The sequence below is a fragment of the Pleurodeles waltl genome, chromosome 11 (assembly GCF_031143425.1).
Source record: "Pleurodeles waltl isolate 20211129_DDA chromosome 11, aPleWal1.hap1.20221129, whole genome shotgun sequence".
Classification (NCBI taxonomy): Eukaryota; Metazoa; Chordata; class Amphibia; order Caudata; family Salamandridae; genus Pleurodeles; species Pleurodeles waltl.
The window spans coordinates 345,308,331-345,328,352 of NC_090450.1; the positions used below are offsets into that span (position 1 = coordinate 345,308,331).

Genomic DNA, 20,022 nt, shown 5'->3' on the forward strand with positions numbered 1-20,022 from the left:
TCATAGCAAATGTGCCCATAGACACTCTCTGCAGCAGTAAAATGGGCATCCCGACACACATTCACAAAACATTGTGTGGACATCCAGAAGCATAAGGAAGTTCCAAGTGGGGCAGAAGGTACTACAGCACCTGTTTGCAAGCTCATCATTTCATCCCAACTACCCCAAATAAAGGGGAATCGCTACACAATCTAATGCACAGGATGTGAATTCCTAAAAGGATTCATGCTGCAAAACGAAATGGTTACATACCAGTAGGAGTAGTTTTGCAGCCTGAAGAGTTTTCTGGATTCACGTGTGACCCACCCACATCCCCAGAAAAGAGAACAGACAGTTGGGGGAGAGGTCTTAAGTACATAAAAGCAAAAAAAAAGGAAAAAGATGAAAAAAAAGAATCTTAAGATGGCTACTAGGCATCGGAACTTCCAGGATGCCGTCTGACATCATAGAGGCGACGGACCAAACACCAAATGGTGGTTGGCGACGCCCAAAAAGAAAGACAATTCCAGACCCATCCACTAGATAGATAATGCACAGCTTGTGAATCCAGAAAACTCTTCAGGCTCCAAACTACTACTGGTAAGTAACCATTTTGTTTCTTGTGGAGGTTGGCAAACAGGCAACATCAGTCTCTTTAGCCACTGCTGCAAACACCTCTGTTATTTCAAGGACATAAATCTGGCAGGCAACATTCAAGCCAGCAAGGATACTAGTTATACCTGTTCTCTTCCACTGCGGCAACAGCCACCAAGCCTTTTTAGCTTGCCATTAGAATACACAACCACTCTGTGGTGGGCAAGATCCTTCACTTTCTTTCAGGGTTGTGATTCATCACTTCCAACAGATGTGATGAATCTGTCTATTCTGTTGCAAGAGGTGGATATTTGGCTATCCTAAGGAGTTGTCCTGAGAGTTCAGGACTCGGAAGTAGAAGCGGTTTGCTACTCTTTTAGTATTCTTGTGCTGAAAAAGGATGGGGACCATGGGACCATTTTAGACCTTCAACCGCTGGGTACTTTCTTGAGTAAGGACAAAATTAAAATGCTCACAATGGCCAAGAACCTGGCTGCCCTGGAAGTGATTGACTTGATAGTTTTTATGTACCAGTCCTTAAGTCCCAGGGGTGTTTCTGGTGGGTCAAGATAGGTCAGGAGCATTTTCAGTTTCTAGAGCGCCCCTTAAGCCTCATCAGTAGCACCCCCTCCCCCCACCATTTGTTGATAAAGTGATGGTGGTAGTAACTGGCCGTTTTTGGAAGTCTGGGATACCAGTTTTCCATTACCTCAATGACTTGTTGTTGAAGGTGGGCTTGTCACAGTCCACTTTCAGATGGCAGCAAAGCTCCTGAAGTTCATGATCAACAGGCAGAAGTTGCACCAGATTCCTTTTAAGAGGCTTCCTTTCATTAGAGCGGTCTTGGATGCAATACAGGTCTGGGCTTTCTCTCCATTTTGAGCCAACATTTGGACAATGATCACAATATTTCAGCCTCTCTCCTGGATCTCTGTGTAAGCAAACTCTGATGCTTATCAGCCTCTTGCATTATTCTTGTCAAAAGCACCAGGTGGTGCCACTAGGCTCTGCAATGGAGTAAAGTTCCGGTAGGCTCACCACCAAGAACATCTATTGGATACCATTTAAACCTCAAAGGACGCTGCACACGATAGACTGTGAAGGCTACGCATTCGCAGTTGAACCACCAAGAAGGCCCCTCTCACATCACCAATACAAATGTTTTTCCCTGGACTTACTGTTAAAATCCAAAAGTAATCTATGTGATGCTTGATTATCAACAGAAGAACAGCTATATCTAAGATGTCAAATCTATTCTGCTCGAACCCCAACATTTACACACTCATAAATATTAATAAAATACGCATAAAATTCAAATTACATTTGTTGATAGTTTAACGTCCATTGGACTAGATACATCATCAAATACATTGGATCCATCAGTAACAAAGAAAACAACTGTATACAATCAAAATACTAAAAAAGTTATTGCGTTTGTTTATAAGGTTGTTTTTTCTCTTTGGACCGAATGCTTTTGATGATGTATCTGGTCCAATGGATGATAAACTTTCTTAACAAATGTCACAAGTGTTTTACGTATATTTTATTAAATATTTGAGATTCAAAATATTGTGGTTGGAATGTAATTGCTTTTTTTGACCCCCAAGTTATCTGTTCTTGTGTTGATAATTAACATCTGCGTATTGAAAGTTAGGATTTTAACAATAAGTCCCAGGTTTAATTGTTTTGTATCGGTTCGGCTGAACCCTATCCCCTGTGCCTTTAATATAAAAAAAAGGGGATATTCTCTAGCTTGTTGATGCCCTCTCCCTTCCCCACTTAGAGCGGATGGTTTTGGCAAACGTGTCTCTGCTGAGTTGGCAAGATATGGGGGAGGTGGAGATCAGAGAACGTGGGTCTCGATGGATCCCTGATTTCATATCTGCTTACTAGTGTTTAGAGACATTCGCTTGGCACTGAAGGCCTTCCTTCCTTCCATCCAAGGAAGGATGATACAGAGACTCACTGACAACACCATGTGGTATTGCAACAAACAGGGTGGAATGTGGTCATGAGCCATTTGCCAGGAGACTGAGCGCCTATGAAGTTGGTTAGAACATCAGGGCATCTTCCTGGTTGCAAACATTTAGGCACAGCCTTTAAATGCATGTGTGGAAGAGCTTCGTAGATGGTATGTGACAGACCATGAATGAAAATTACATCCAGTAGTGACTTACGGGCATCTTCCGGCAGTGGGCTGAACCCTGGCTAGATCTGTTCTCTACTATTGAACTGTGTAGTGTCAAATGTTTTATGAGAACACTCACTAGGGGATGCTTTTTGGATGGAATGATACTCTGTACTCCTGTACGTCTTCCTGCCTCAGACTCTCCTGGCCAGAGGTCTCTGAAAGATTTGGAAGGACTGATAGTCATTTTAATGGCTCTGGATTGGACTTGGAGAGTTTGGTACCCAGAGTTTATTATGAGCACCTATCCTCTGGTATTGCTACCACAGGTATCGACAGGAATGTCTGCGAGCCCATTTCACCATAGTTGGGGCTGCTGCCACTGCATTTGTGTGCAGGGTGCTTGTCCTTCACATTTACCAAGTTGTGATACGGGCATCATTATTTACTTTCATGAACAACTGCCTTGACAGCCAGATTCAGCATTAAGGACATTTCGATCAGTCTATCCTGCAAGACGTTTTGATCAGAGTCTGCTCCACAGACCTTTCTTTTTTCCTGGGAGATACTGCATTGCTATGTATTTTGAGGTGAGGAATATATGGCTAGATGTTTATGTAATCATTTACATTATCATTTACATTTCTTCTGGGGGATACTCTAAGCGCAGATTCTTTACTACCTTCCCACCTTTCTGTTCTCAGGAGTGGCCTCTCATTAACATCTAAAAAGATCCTAAATTGTGAATCTATGCACTTGTTGTAGTACTACCAGTTCACACTCCACATCTAAAAGTGCGAAATAGATGGGCAAGAAAGGAACTTTAGCACCCCTGGCTCCATCCTTTCCAAGACTCAATGGAGTCAACTGGTGGTGCACCGGAGCATTACTGCATAATTGATTTTGAGATCCATCCAAGCACCTGAGAGTGTTCTGAGGTCAGAATCGGCAGTGCCACCAGACACTGTTCCTGAAGATAAGTAACTTGTTTATTTCTGCCAATCCAGCTGTTCTAGGATTCATATTATATCCTCCTCCGTAGTTTCGTATTCTACATTGCGTGAGCTATCTTGTTCCCTATCTCTTTTCCTTCAGTAAAGCCATAATTTCCTTTCTATGACAGGACCAGATTACCATCACCGGTTATGAGCGGAACACTGAGGCTGCACGTGATGCTATCATGAAGTTGGTGGGTAACCTGGAGCAGATGGTTTCTGAAGATATCACATTGGACCATCGTATCCATGCCCGCATTATTGGAGGGCGAGGCAAGGCTGTTCGTAAAATCATGGATGAATTCAAGGTGTGCAAGTTTTTGGAGGCAGTGCTTAGAAAATTGTGGGCTGAGAAGTTTAACTCCTTAAGTACTTGGCAGACAACGCACAGGAGGGGTCAGTTAAGATTTTGAAGTAGGGGAATGAGGGAGGGTTTTTTGTTTAAGGAGCAAATAGTGATCCATTGTCTTCAGGGGAGTACTTGAAAATATATTTAAATTGCTGTTAGAAAGTTTTGTTATTTTGTCCTGCCAGTTCAGGGGGAAATAGGGCCTTAACATTGACGCTGACGTAATCGAGCTGGCAGCGATGTGGCAGGTGCAGCAGTCCACGCTGCGCTTTCCACTGCCCGTAATTCGGGCGGTGGAAAGCTTGACACGGCTGTCTATGGGGGCCACTGCACTGCCCATGCCAACAGCATGGGCAGTGCAGGGGGCCCCCCTACAACCCCATTCAGTCAGCCTTTTCATGGGAGTCCAACCTACATGAAAATGCTGGCAGATTGGGGAGTCGTAATGCCCAGGGCAGCGCTGTGTTCAGTGCCACCCTGGCGGATTACAACTGCTGAGACCACCAGGCTGTCGACTGGCGGCAACCTGGCAGTGTCTGCGGTCGGACCGTAACTGCTCCGGCATGGTCGTAATGTGGCAGTTGGACCGCCACGACCGTGTAGTGAGGGCCATAGTCCTCTAGCATCACCTTGTATGTGTATCTTTATTTTGCTATTGAGATTCACATTTTTTTTTTCTGGTTGAATTTGAGCGAATTATTTTGTATTTTTTTTTTTTTTTTTAAGTACGTCATGCCGTACTGTAGAGTGACCAAATTTTTAGATTGCAAATAAGTGATGAGGTATTTGAAGCCTTACAAGTACAATGCTAACAGTATTTCTGTTAGTATCTTTACAGTCTAAACTATTCTACTGCACTCTATTTACCACTGGTCTTGGTTCCATGGTATTGAGGGTGTTTAGCCTTTTTACTCTACTGCAAAGTCTATAATTGCATTTAATTTTGATTATAGGTGGATATTCGCTTCCCTCCAAGTGGAGCTGCAGATCCAGACTGTGTGACAGTGACAGGCATGCCAGAACAGGTGGATGAAGCCATTGACCATTTGCTGAATCTGGAGGAGGAATATGTGAGTACTTAAAATGTAACAGAGTCCTTTCCTTGGGACTCTGGGCATTTGCAAATTATTGTAAGGGATCCTCTGTGGTTGTTACGTTTGCTCCTGGAGTCACTCACAGATCCTCAGGACTGTTGTACTACAATTAAATCAATTACATAACCAAGAGACTTCCTCTAGACACTTACCTGTTTTACAGTAGCAAGGGCAAGCAGCAATTACTCTAGGAAGAGGATGATTTAAAGGCTTAATCAGTATGGCATTTAACTTATCCAGCTTTGGCTAAATATAGAATTGATGCTTGAATGATTCCTTTTCATCAGCTAAGAATCCCAACCGTTAGAAAACACCCATATTTCAGCCAATCAAGTTAGTGCACTAGAACACCTACTTTAGTTAGAAGCCACTGTAGCTGATTTCTAATGGAAACTTTTAACTGTAAATTCATCACCTTGTAGAGGGCTCCAGGCACCAGACTTTTATGTCTTTTGATGAACTTTCTTCAAAATGTTTACTGTGTGCAAGGGGATGCGCCACCTCCAAAAACTACACTTTTTAAACTTTGTAGAGACCGTCATAAGCAGATGTCTATGCCTATTGTTCTTGCATGACTCAGTGTTGCAGGGACTCTTCCTGGATGAATCCTAAGGCAATGTGGAATTGTGAAGCCAGGCCCTACGTTGCCAGACACTTATCTAAAGGCAGTTAATGGCTGGTCCAGCCTGAATTTAGGAGGACTCTTTCAACTTCTGTCCCGAGTTAGATCCACCTCCCATTCAAAGCCATTGGCTAAGTCAAAGTCAGGAAAGAAACCCAAGCCAAAGCGACTTTCTTCCCTGACTCGCCAGTCTTGTGAGGAGTTGCAGGGGCGTCAGGGTGATGGTATGGTTTCTTATCTGTAACTCCAGTTCTCTCGTAGGGGTAGTTCCATGATAGTCATAAGCGTAGAATAATTCCCCGCCCGCCTGCGGGGACCCCAGAGCACTTTTTCCAATATCACTTCTTAAGTATCCCTGTTCGCCTTACTTCAGGAAGGCTTGTCAAGACACTTAAGAATGCTCCCATGCAGCCTATAGGAAGGGCTACAGTGTTCAAGCTTCTTCATTCAGATTGTCCTTGAAATACAAACATTAAATGCTTGACAAACAAAGCCATTTTCCAGACCAACTACTTCCAAAAACTTATTTTATTTCACAAAACCTCTAAGAAGGAGTGCAGAACAGTGTAGTCCATAGGCTGCCATTAGTACTGAAGAAAAAGGATACTGTGCCTTTAAGAATAGCCAGTCCTCCAGTATCCCATCATGCCTAGAGAGAGGCTGTTACCTCAGTTCTTTTTGCAGGTAGTCGGCTGACCATCAGAAAAAACGTAATCAAGACATCTAACTGCGCCCCCGGGGAGGAGAGAGGGTTGCTTATGACTATCATGGAAATACCCCTACGAGAGAACTGGAGTTACAGGTAAGAAACCATACCTTCTCTCGTAGGGGATTTCCATGTATAGTCATAAGCGTAGAATAGAATACCAAGCCTATCCCAAAACCCATGGAGGAGCAGTTAGAGTAATCTATGCATATGCTCTCAAGCAAAAAGGTTTCTAAGAGAAGCCTAGCCTACTTAAGCATCTGCTCTAGCATCCGAATCTAGACAATAATGTTTAGTAAAGGTGTGAACTGATTTCCAAGTCGCAGCTTTACAAATTTTTGCTAAAGGAACATTCTGCAATAGAGCAATGGTAGCCGCTTTTCCTCTGGTGGAATGGGCTCTATGCTTACCCTGTAAGGTTTTCTTAGCTAGTTGATAACACAATAAGATCCACCTCGCTATTGATTGCTTGATGGTGGCTAAGCCAGTACGTACAGATCCGTAATTAACAAACAGTTGTGTAGTTCTCCGTAGAGGATTTGTCTTATCTAGGTAAAATTTCAAAACTCTCTTAACATATAGAGAATGGAGAGCCCTCTCAGCTGGGGTGGAAGGGTTTGGAAAGAACGTGGGCAAGGAAATCGTCTGGTTAATGTGGAAGTTGGATATGACCTTTGGTACAAACTTCGGATTTGTCCGTAAGACTACTTTGGAAGAATGAAATATTGTGTAAGGTTCGTGAGCACAGAGGGCCTGGATTTCGCTGACCCTTCGTGCTGAAGTGATTGCTGCTAGAAAGGCGGCCTTCCAAGTGAGGTGTTGGAGGGGTGCCTTGTGTATGGGTTCAAATGGGTCCTGCATTAAACGTGAAAGGACCACATTAAGTTCCCATTGTGGCGAAGGGCGTCTAATTGGAGGAAAGACCTTCTTTAACCCCTCTAGAAAATCTTTTACCACTGGGATTCGGAAGAAAGAGGTCTGCGAAGGAGTCTTTCTATAAGCAGTTAAGGCTGCCAAATGTACTTTTATGGAAGAGAGCTGTAAGCCCGATCGTGCCAGATGCAACAAGTAAAGCAGAATGACATCATCTTTGCAAGATGTAGGATCTATCCCTTTAGAAGAACACCAGATGCAGAATCTTTTCCACTTAGAGTACGCCGAGCGAGTAGACTGCCTCTTCGCCTCCTTTAAAATGTCCATACAATTCTGTGGTAGGTTGAGGTGACCATACTGGACTAGCTCAGGAACCATGCCGCCAAATTCAATGATGAGAGATTGGGATGCCTCATTCGAGCGTCAAACTTCGTCAGGAGGTCCGGTCTGCAGGGTAGCCTGAGATGGGGCTGAAATGATCTCAGAAGAACCGGGAACCACCACTGTCTCGGCCACTCTGGTGCAATGAGTATCATTGTGGCTGATGTCATCGACAGTTTGAGGAGGACTGCTGGGATCAGCAAAATCGGTGGAAAGGCATACAGAAATTTGTTGGACCAGTCTATCCACAGAGCATTGCCCTGCGACTGTGGGTGGTAAAACCTGGCGGCGAAGTCGTGGCATTTCCTGTTTTTTCTTCTGTGGCAAATAGGTCTATAGAAGGGGTGCCCCACAAACGGAAAATGTCTCGAATGGCATCTTCGTTGAGCACCCCCTCGTGGTTCTCTTCTAGAACTCTGCTGAGGGTATCCGCTTGACTGTTCTGAACCCCTGGTAGATGGGTAGCCACTATGTGCAATTTCCTGGCTAGGAACCAGTGCCATATTATCTGGGATTCCTGAGACAGGATTCTGGATCTGGTGCCCCCCTGCTTGTCCAGATAGAACATAGTGGTGGTATTGTCTGTCTGCACCAGCAAGTTGTCTGCTGTGATTGAGGGTAGGAACGCCTTGAGAGCTAGGTGTACCGCTCATAGCTCTAGGAGATTGATGTGGTATGACGATTCTTTGTGTCAATCAGCCTTGGATTTGCAGGTGATCCATATGAGCTCCCCATCCGAGGAGAGAGGCATCTGTCACAATAGTCTGTCGGAGGCTGTGCCCGGAATGGCATCCCCTTTAAGAGATTGGTTGGAAAGCACCACCAAGTTAGAGACCTGATTACATGAGTGGAGAGGCGAATTCGATCGTCCCAGGTCCCTGACCACTGATTCCACTGGTCCTCCAGGCATTCCTTAAGCGGACACATGTGGAGGCGAGCGTTGGGTGTTGGGTGTCAGGTAAATGCAGGATGCCATTGATCCGAGAAGTGAGGAGACTGTCCGCACTGTTGGGTGATGCATTGATCAGAGATCCCAACACTTCCGGAGAATAGATAAGCGTTGTTCCTCCGAAGGACACACTTTTGCCTGCAGTGTCTCTATGGTAGCTCCTAAGTAATGTAACCTCTGGACAAGTACTGTCGTTGACTTTTGAAAGTTGATATGAAGACCTAATCGGTACAGAATGTCGCAGGTCATCTGGAAATGCCGTTTTGCTTCTGCATAAGTGGACGCTTTGAATAACCAGTCGTCGAGATGTGGGTATATGAAGATTCGTTTCTTCCGAAGGTGAGCTGCCACCACCGCCATGCACTTGGAAAAGGTCCTGGGAGCAGACTTGAGACCGAATGGTAGGACTGTGTATTGGAAGTGATCCTGACCTACCCGAAACCTCAGGAATGTCCGATGCTTCTTTGCGATGGGGATGTGGAAATACGCATCATGTAGATCCACTCAGCAAAGTACGTCTCCTTGTCGAATCTGAGGATATATCTGGTGTTGGACGTTTTGAGGCCTAGAATGGGTCCGAATTCGTTTTTGTCCTTTTTTGGGATGAGAAAGTATTTTGAGTAGATACCCTTCCCCTGTTGGCTGAGGGGGAACCGATTCCACTGCTCACTTTTCGAGGAGGATGGAAACTTCTGCCTTTAGGAGATTGAGGTGTGCAGTCATCTGCTTTGACAGGATTGCCAGAGGTGGTGATGAAAATCTGAGACAATATCTGTAAGGAAGTGCCTCCTTGGCATGGTTACCCCCTGATTTTTTGCATTTGCTGATGCCAAGTTATGATTTGAAAGAGTGCTGAGGCCTGCTAACCAGGCCCCAGCACCAGTGTTCTTTCCCTAAAACTGTACCTTTGTCTCCACAATTGGCACACCCAGGCATCCAGGTAAGTCCCTTGTAATTGGTACCCCTGGTACCAAAGGCCCTGATGCCAGGGATGGTCTCTAAGGGCTGCAGCATGTCTTACACCACCCTGGGGACCCCTCACTCAGCACAGACACACTGCTTGCCAGCTTGTGTGTGCTGGTGGGGAGAAAATGACTAGGTTGACATGGCACTCCCCTCAGGGTGCCATGCCAACCACACACTGCCCATGGCATAGATAAGTCACCCCTCTAGCAGGCCTTACAGTCGGGTATGTTTTCAGGGGGCATCTCTAAGATGCCCTCTGGGTGCATTTTACAAGAAATCCCACACTGGGATCAGTGTGCATTTATTGTGCAGAGAAGTTTGATACCAAACTTCCCAGATTTCAGTGTAGCCATTATGGAACGGTGGAGTTGGTGTTTGACAAACTCCCAGACCATATACTCTTATGGCTACCCTGCACTTACAATGTCTAAAGATTTGCTTAGACACTGTCGGGGCATAGTGCACATGCAGCTATATCCTCACCTGTGGTATAGTGCACCCTGCTTTGGGATGTAAGGTCTGCTAGAGCTGTGGCTTACCTATGCCACAGGCAGTGAGAGGTGGGTATGGCACTGCTTCTGGCATAGGTAAGTCACCCCTACTCTGCGTGTAGGCTGGTGTGGAAATTCATAAATAACAGCGCACCAAGGTGGTGCCTATATATGACCGCAACGTCATCACGGCTAGAACGACATGCACGCAGTCGACCAATGTCATCTGACAGTGCACAAGGGTATTGCTCAAAGAAATCTCCGAATCCAGTATTATACCTGGGGAAAATTTTAAGGTAAGGAATCTGCAACTAGAATGTCTCTACCATATAATAGGTTACCGAAGGTAAGTAACTTGTTCTTTAAGTACATTTCTCATCATCTAAGAGGTCTTGAACTTGCTGAAAGTTATTTTTTTTTTTTCCTTAAACTTTGCAGCTAGTGCATTGTATTGTTGCTTTATGGAGGAAATGTTAAATGTAGCTGGTATCCATGTTTCCACTGTAGAATTGCACTTGTAAGGGGCTTGCAAATTATAACAGGTAGTTGTTTTAGTTGTAGTCTAGTATAGTTCCTGCTGTGAAATTACCCTTTCTAACTCTTTTGTGTTACTCCTGTCAGATGTCAGATGTTGCTGAGAGTGAAACAATGCAGTCTTACACAAAAGCCCAGCAAGCACAAGGTCCAGATGAATCTAAGCAACCATCCAAGGGCTTTGTTGTGAGAGATGCTCCCTGGACTGCTGGCGGCTGTGAAAAGGTGAGGTTTGGGCAGTGATATGGATAGAAGGAACAGGTATCTTAAATGTAAAAAGTGACACCACATTAAGGTAGTTTGAAAATAAAATTCATACAGCTCACAAATCTACAATATAAAATACTTTCTTTTTTATTTATTTTGTAATTAGAAAACATGAAACACCAATATATAGACAAACAAGTTACTTTCCTTCTGTAATGATCTTTCTGATGGATATTCCATCTACCATCATATTTACTTTTTGGGTTTCCTACACCAGACGTTATCTTGAATGTTGAAATGGCTCTCATGCACCAATAGACTGTGCCTCAGCTATGTGATTTACCCTCAAATAGAATCTCCTTTGGAGCACATATGTTTGGTTCTGATAGACTTCTAGGTGGAAATTATTCACATTTTAAATATCCTCCAGGCATAAGGCTGGATCCAAAAACGTTTTAGATAATACCTCTACCCACTGGTAGGTGAACCCGTGCTGCTCCTCATAGACCCCATTTTGTCCCGGAAATTAAATACAGGGTCTATATGCGTGCCACTCCTGCCCATTGATATAATTCTTTCTGCGTCAATAGACACAGGTCTTGAAGAAGCTGGCCTGGTGTGTGGTGGGCACCCAAGGTACTTACACCTTATACAAGGTCTTGGTATCCAAAGTTAGTGAAGCGTAGGCAGTGTCTAAAAGCCGGGCTCTCTAAAGGTAGCTGTGGATGAGCATCCAAGGCTTATCTAGAAGACATGCAAAGCTCATGCAGTACCACTGTAGTCACACCGCAGTTACACACATGAAAGAAAATATTCAGTTGTACAAAAAAAAAGGTACTTTATGTTCGGTGGCATGTGTAGCTGCAGATACACATGCTGTGCATAGTCCGCCGTCTGGTGTTGGGCTCGGAGTGTTACAAGTTGTTTTTCTTCGAAGAAGTCTTTTCGAGTCACGAGACCGAGGGACTTCTCCCACTTTGGTTCCATTGCGCATGGGCGTCGACTCCATCTTCGATTGTTTTCTTTCCGCCGTCGGGTTCGGACGTGTTCCTTTTCGCTCCGTGTTTCGGGTCGGAAAGTTAGTCAGAATCGCGGAAAAAATCGTCTGTATTGTTTCGTTCGGTATCGGGTTAGTTACAACAAATCGACACCGAATCTTGAAGAGCTCCGGTAGCCCTTCGGGGTAATTTCGATCGTCCGTCGGGGCCTGGTCGGCCCGACCGCGTGCAACATCGAGACTGATGGAACGGACCCCGTTCAGATTCTGTCCTAAATGCCATAATAAATATCCTTATACGGATCAACATTTGGTCTGTAACTTGTGCCTGTCCCCCGAGCACAAGGAGGATACGTGTGAAGCCTGTTGCGCGTTTCGGTCGAGAAAAACGCTCAGAGACCGAAGAGCCAGGAGGTTGCAGATGGCGTCCACGCCGACAGCACAACAACGGTTCGAGGAGGAGGAAGAAGAAACTTTCTCCATCCACGAGTCGGATTCCGAAGAATTAGACGTCGAAGAACAACCAACCGTGAGTAAGACGTCGAAACAAAAAACACAAGAAAAAACTGACAAAGCCCAGGGGACGCCACCGCCAACAGGCCATGGCTTAACCCGGAAAGTAGGTGACCGTCCATCGGCACCGAAAAAGGGCAAGCTGCTGTCGAAGTCATCCGACTCCGGTCGGGATACCGGCACGCAGCAATCTCGGGACCGAGAGAGTGACGCAGAAAAAATTCGGCACCGACACAGCGGCACCGAAGTTGGTCGGCACCGAGAAGGCACGACGCTGAAAAGAAAAAAGATCTTGTCGGAGCCGAAAAAATCCAGAGACACGGTTTCGGTGCCGAAACACCCGGCAACCGAACCGAAAACTAGTTCCTACTCAGAGGAACAGGGACTGTCCTCCCAACTAAAGAAACACAGATTTGAGGAGGAATTACAAACAATAGAGCCAGATCACACGCAAAAGCGGATCTTTATTCAAAAGGATACAGGGAAGATTAGCACTCTTCCCCCAATCAAAAGAAAGAGGAAACTTGACTTCCAGCAAGGAGAGAGGCAACCACAAGCAAAGGTTGTAAAGAAGGTAACTCCACCACCCTCTCCACCACCATCAACTCATGCATCACCGGCACAAACTCCACCATTAACACACTCACCAGCTCATACCACAATGAGCCAGGATGATCCGGATGCATGGGACCTCTACGACGCTCCAGTATCGGACAATAGCCCGAAGTCGTACCCAACTAAACCGTCACCACCTGAGGACAGTACTTCATATGCACAGGTGGTAGCTAGGGCAGCCGAATTCCATAATGTCTCGCTACATTCGGAGCCTATTGAGGATGACTTCCTCTTTAACACCCTGTCCTCCACCCATAGCCATTATCAAAGCCTTCCCATGCTTCCAGGAATGCTAAGGCACTCGAAACAGATATTTCGGGAGCCAGTTAAAAGCAGAGCCATAACTCCAAGGGTGGAGAAAAAATACAAGGCTCCGCCCACAGACCCTGTTTTTCTTACATCACAACTGACACCAGACTCAGTAGTTGTGGGTGCAGCTCGTAAGAGAGCCAACTCGCATACATCAGGCGACACACCACCTCCGGACAAGGAGAGCCGCAAATTTGATGCAGCGGGAAAAAGGGTTGCAGCGCAAGCGGCAAATCAGTGGCGCATCGCCAACTTGCAAGCACTCCTGGCGAGATACGACAGGGCTCATTGGGATGAGATGCAACATCTCATCGAACACCTCCCCAAAGAGCTCCAAAAACGTGCGCAACAAGTGGTGGAAGAGGGACAAAGTATCTCGAACAATCCGATACGGTCTTCCATGGATGCAGCAGATACAGCTGCAAGGACAATAAATACTGCAGTCACAATAAGAAGGAACGCATGGCTGCGCACATCTGGGTTCAAACCCGAAATACAACAGGCTGTGCTCAATATGCCGTTTAATGAACAGCAATTGTTTGGGCCGGAGGCCGACACTGCAATCGAAAAATTAAAAAAGGACACCGATACAGCCAAAGCCATGGGCGCACTCTACTCCCCGCAGGGCAGAGGCACATTTGGCACATTTCGTAAAACAACTTTTACGGGAGGGTTTCGAGGTCAAGCCACGGAAACCAGCACCTCACAAACAAGACCACCTACCTACCAGGGACAATATCAAAGGGGAGGTTTTCGGGGACAATACAGAGGGGGCCAATTCCCAAGAAACCGGGGAAAATTTCAAGGTCCCAAAACCCCTCAAAATAAACAGTGACTCACAAGTCACACAACCCCTTCACACAACACCAGTGGGGGGAAGACCAAGCCAGTTCTACAAATCTTGGGAGGAAATAACAGCAGACACTTGGGTCTTAGCAATTATCCAACAGGGTTATTGCATAGAATTTCTCCAACTCCCACCAAACGTCCCACGGAAAACACACTATGTCAAAACAGCATATAGACCTTCTAGGACTAGAAGTTCAAGCATTACTGCAAAAGGACGCATTAGAACTAGTACCACGTCAACAAAAGAACACAGGAGTTTACTCACTGTACTTTCTAATACCAAAAAAAGACAAAACTCTGAGAACAATACTAGATCTCAGAACACTAAACACCTACATCAAATCAGACCACTTTCACATGGTCACATTACAAGACGTAATCCCACTGCTCAAACAGCAAGACTACATGACAACATTAGATCTAAAAGATGCGTATTTCCATATACCAATACATCCTTCGCACAGGAAATACCTAAGGTTCGTATTCAAGGGAATACATTACCAATTCAAAGTGTTGCCATTCGGAATAACAACTGCGCCAAGAGTCTTTACAAAATGCCTAGCAGTAGTAGCTGCACATATCAGAAGGCAGCAAATACACGTGTTCCCTTACTTAGACGATTGGTTAATCAAGACCAACACGCTAACAAAGTGTTCACATCACACAAATTATGTTATACAAATCCTTCACAAGTTGGGTTTCTCCATCAACTATGCAAAGTCACACCTTTTGCCATGTCAAACACAGCAATACTTAGGAGCGACTATCGACACAACAAAAGGGATAGCCACTCCAAGTCCACAAAGAGTTCAAACATTTCACAAGTTAATACAGGCCATGTATCCAACACAAAAGATACAAGCAAAAATGGTATTAAAACTCCTAGGCATGATGTCTTCATGCATAGCAATTGTCCCATACGCAAGGTTGCACATGCGGCCCTTACAACAGTGCCTAGCATCACAATGGTCACAAGCACAGGGTCACCTTCTAGATCTGGTGTTGATAGACCGCCAAACATACATCTCGCTTCTATGGTGGAACAGTACAAATTTAAACAAAGGGCGGCCTTTCCAAGACCCAGTGCCAACATACGTTATAACAGATGCTTCCATGACAGGGTGGGGAGCACACCTCAATCAACACAGCATCCAAGGACAATGGGACATACATCAAAGCAAGTTTCACATAAATCACTTAGAACTGTTAGCAGTATTTCTAGCGTTGAAAGCATTCCAACCCATGATAACCCACAAATACATTCTTGTCAAAACAGACATGACGACAATGTATTATTTAAACAAACAGGGGGGACACACTCGACACAGTTGTGCCTCCTAACACAAAAAATATGGCATTGGGCAATTCGCAACCATATTCGCCTAATAGCACAATTTATTCCAGGGATCCAGAACCAACTAGCAGACAATCTCTCTCAGGATCACCAACAAGTCCACGAATGGGAAATTCACCCCCAAATACTGAACACTTACTTTCAAATTTGGGGAACACCTCAAATAGATCTATTCGCAACAAAAGAAAACGCAAAATGCCAAAACTTTGCGTCCAGGTAGCCACACAGGTACTCCCAAGGCAATGCTCTATGGATGAATTGGTCAGGGACATTTGCTTACACTTTTCCCCCTCTCCCTCTCCTTCCATATCTAGTAAACAGATTGAGTCAAAACAAACTCAAACTCATACTAATAGCACCAACATGGGCAAGACAACCTTGTTATACGACACTACTAGACCTGTCAGTAGTACCTCATGTCAAACTACCCAACAGACCAGATCTGTTAACACAACACTATCAACAGATCAGGCATCCAAACCCATTATCGCTGAATCTAGCAATTTGGCTCCTGAAATCCTAGAATTTGGACACTTAGACCTCACACAAGAATGTATGGAGGTCATAAAACAAGCTAGAAAACCTTCCACTAGACACTGCTATGCAAGTAAATGGAAAAGATTTGTTTGTTACTGCCATAATAATCAAATTCATCCATTGCATGCGTCTCCAAAAGATGTAGTAGGATATTTACTACATTTGCAAAAATCCAATCTAGCTTTCTCTTCCATAAAAATACATCTCTCCGCAATATCTGCTTACCTGCAAATTACTCATTCAACTTCCCTGTTTAGAATACCTGTGTAGGAAGTTGGCTCTGTATGTGCTATTTCAAAGTAAGGAATAGCATGCACAGAGTCCAAGGGTTCCCCTTAGAGGTAAAATAGTGGTAAAAATAGATAATACTAATGCTCTATTTTGTGGTAGTGTGGTCGAGCAGTAGGCTTATCCAAGGAGTAGTGTTAAGCATTTGTTGTACATACACATTGACAATAAATGAGGTACACACACTCAGAGACAAATCCAGCCAATAGGTTTTTATATAGAAAAATATCTTTTCTTAGTTTATTTTAAGAACCACAGGTTCAAATTCTACATGTAATATCTCATTCGAAAGGTATTGCAGGTAAGTACTTTAGGAACTTCAAATCATAAAAATTGCATGTATACTTTTCAAGTTATTCACAACTAGCTGTTTTAAAAGTGGACACTTAGTGCAATTTTCACAGCTCCTAGGGGAGGTAAGTATTTGTTAGGTTAACCAGGTAAGTAAGACACTTACAGGGCTTAGTTCTTGGTCCAAGGTAGCCCACCGTTGGGGGTTCAGAGCAACCCCAAAAGTCACCACACCAGCAGCTCAGGGCCGGTCAGGTGCAGAGTTCAAAGTGGTGCCCAAAACGCATAGGCTAGAATGGAGAGAAGGGGGTGCCCCGGTTCCGGTCTGCTTGCAGGTAAGTACCCGCGTCTTCGGAGGGCAGACCAGGGGGGTTTTGTAGGGCACCGGGGGGGACACAAGTCCACACAGAAATTTCACCCTCAGCGGCGCGGGGGCGGCCGGGTGCAGTGTAGAAACAAGCGTCGGGTTCGCAATGTTAGTCTATGAGAGATCTCGGGATCTCTTCAGCGCTGCAGGCAGGCAAGGGGGGGGTTCCTCGGGGAAACCTCCACTTGGGCAAGGGAGAGGGACTCCTGGGGGTCACTTCTCCAGTGAAAGTCCGGTCCTTCAGGTCCTGGGGGCTGCGGGTGCAGGGTCTCTCCCAGGTGTCGGGACTTTAGGTTCAAAGAGTCGCGGTCAGGGGAAGCCTCGGGATTCCCTCTGCAGGCGGCGCTGTGGGGGCTCAGGGGGGACAGGTTTTGGTACTCACAGTATCAGAGTAGTCCTGGGGTCCCTCCTGAGGTGTTGGATCGCTACCAGCCGAGTCGGGGTCGCCGGGTGCAGTGTTGCAAGTCTCACGCTTCTTGCGGGGAGCTTGCAGGGTTCTTTAAAGCTGCTGGAAACAAAGTTGCAGCTTTTCTTGGAGCAGGTCCGCTGTCCTCGGGAGTTTCTTGTCTTTTCGAAGCAGGGGCAGTCCTCAGAGGATGTCGAGGTCGCTGGTCCCTTCGGAAGGCGTCGCTGGAGCAGGATCTTTGGAAGGCAGGAGACAGGCCGGTGAGTTTCTGGAGCCAAGGCAGTTGTCGTCTTCGGGTCTTCCTCTGCAGGGGTTTTTCAGCTAGGCAGTCCTTCTTCTTGTAGTTGCAGGAATCTAATTTTCTAGGGTTCAGGGGAGCCCTTAAATACTAAATTTAAGGGCGTGTTTAGGTCTGGGGGGTTAGTAGCCAATGGCTACTAGCCCTGAGGGTGGGTACACCCTCTTTGTGCCTCCTCCCAAGGGGAGGGGGTCACAATCCTAACCCTATTGGGGGAATCCTCCATCTGCAAGATGGAGGATTTCTAAAAGTTAGAGTCACTTCAGCTCAGGACACCTTAGGGGCTGTCCTGACTGGCCAGTGACTCCTCCTTGTTGCTTTCTTTGTTCCCTCCAGCCTTGCCGCCAAAAGTGGGGGCCGTGGCCGGAGGGGGCGGGCAACTCCACTAAGCTGGAGTGCCCTGCTGGGCTGTGACAAAGGGGTGAGCCTTTGAGGCTCACCGCCAGGTGTTACAGCTCCTGCCTGGGGGAGGTGTTAGCATCTCCACCCAGTGCAGGCTTTGTTACTGGCCTCAGAGTGACAAAGGCACTCTCCCCATGGGGCCAGCAACATGTCCCTAGTGTGGCAGGCTGCTGGAACTAGTCAGCCTACACAGACAGTCGGTTAAGTTTCAGGGGGCACCTCTAAGGTGCCCTCTGGGGTGTATTTTGCAATAAAATGTACACTGGCATCAGTGTGCATTTATTGTGCTGAGAAGTTTGATACCAAACTTCCCAGTTTTCAGTGTAGCCATTATGGTGCTGTGGAGTTCGTGTTTGACAGACTCCCAGACCATATACTCTTATGGCTACCCTGCACTTACAATGTCTAAGGTTTTGTTTAGACACTGTAGGGGTACCATGCTCATGCACTGGCACCCTCACCTATGGTATAGTGCACCCTGCCTTAGGGCTGTAAGGCCTGCTAGAGGGGTGTCTTACCTATACTGCATAGGCAGTGAGAGGCTGGCATGGCACCCTGAGGGGAGTGCCATGTCGACTTACTCGTTTTGTCCCCACTAGCACACACAAGCTGGCAAGCAGTGTGTCTGTGCTGAGTGAGAGGTCTCCAGGGTGGCATAAGACATGCTGCAGCCCTTAGAGACCTTCCTTGGCATCAGGGCCCTTGGTACTAGAAGTACCAGTTACAAGGGACTTATCTGGATGCCAGGGTCTGCCAATTGTGGATACAAAAGTACAGGTTAGGGAAAGAACACTGGTGCTGGGGCCTGGTTAGCAGGCCTCAGCACACTTTCAATTGTAAACATAGCATCAGCAAAGGCAAAAAGTCAGGGGGCAACCATGCCAAGGAGGCATTTCCTTACAACCTGTCATTAAAGCGTTTATGGAAGACCTAAAGAGAATTATACCACCAAGGACACCACCTGTTCCTTCATGGAACCTCAACATTGTCTTAACAAGGCTCATGGGTCTACCTTTCGAACCCATGCATTCTTGTGAAATGCAATACTTAACGTGGAAAGTTGCATTTCTCATTGCCATCACATCTCTAAGAAGGGTAAGTGAAATACAGGCGTTTACCATACAAGAACCATTTATTCAAATACACAAAAATAAAGTAGTTCTAAGAACAAATCCAAAATTCTTACCAAATGTTATCTCACCGTTCCACTTAAATCAAACAGTAGAATTACCAGTGTTCTTCCCACAGCCAGATTCAATAGCTGAAAGAGCACTACATACATTAGACATCAAAAGAGCACTAATGTACTACATTGACAGAACAAAAGTAATTAGAAAGACAAAACGATTTATTGCCTTTCAAAAACCTCATACAGGAAATCCTATTTCAAAACAAGGTATTGCCAGATGGATAGTTAGGTGCATCCAAACCTTTTATCTTAAAGCAAAGAGAGAGCTGCCTATTACACCAAAGGCACACTCAACCAGAAAGAAAGGTGCTACTATGGCCTTTCTAGGAAATATTCCAATGAACGAAATATGTAAGGCAGCAACATGGTCTACGCCTCATACATTTACTAAACACTACTGTGTAGATGTGTTATCTGCACAACAAGCCACAGTAGGGCAAGCCGTACTAAGAACTTTATTTCAAACTACTTCAACTCCTACAGGCTGAACCACCGCTTTTGGGGAGATAACTGCTTACTAGTCTATGCACAGCATGTGTATCTGCAGCTACACATGCCACCGAACGGAAAATGTCACTTACCCAGTGTACATCTGTTCGTGGCATTAGTCGCTGCAGATTCACATGCGCCCACCCGCCTCCCCGGGAGCCTGTAGCCGTTTGGAAGTATATCTTCAACATTTGTACATTTGTAAATATATTACTTTAACCTTCATTTGGTACATACGTATTCATTCCAT

General features: G+C 45.5%; 1 protein-coding gene across 2 annotated transcripts in view; it reads left to right on the forward strand.

The window, feature by feature from the left end:
- The window catches only part of HDLBP (high density lipoprotein binding protein), a 671,758-nt gene that overhangs the window by 637,227 nt on the left and 14,509 nt on the right, over window positions 1–20,022 (forward strand). For both annotated transcript variants that reach the window (XM_069213644.1, XM_069213643.1), the window contains exons 25-27: window positions 3,825–4,004; window positions 4,999–5,115; window positions 10,749–10,886. In XM_069213644.1, coding sequence (XP_069069745.1) covers window positions 3,825–4,004; window positions 4,999–5,115; window positions 10,749–10,886 — 435 coding nt within the window. The remainder of the gene's footprint in view (window positions 1–3,824; window positions 4,005–4,998; window positions 5,116–10,748; window positions 10,887–20,022) is intronic.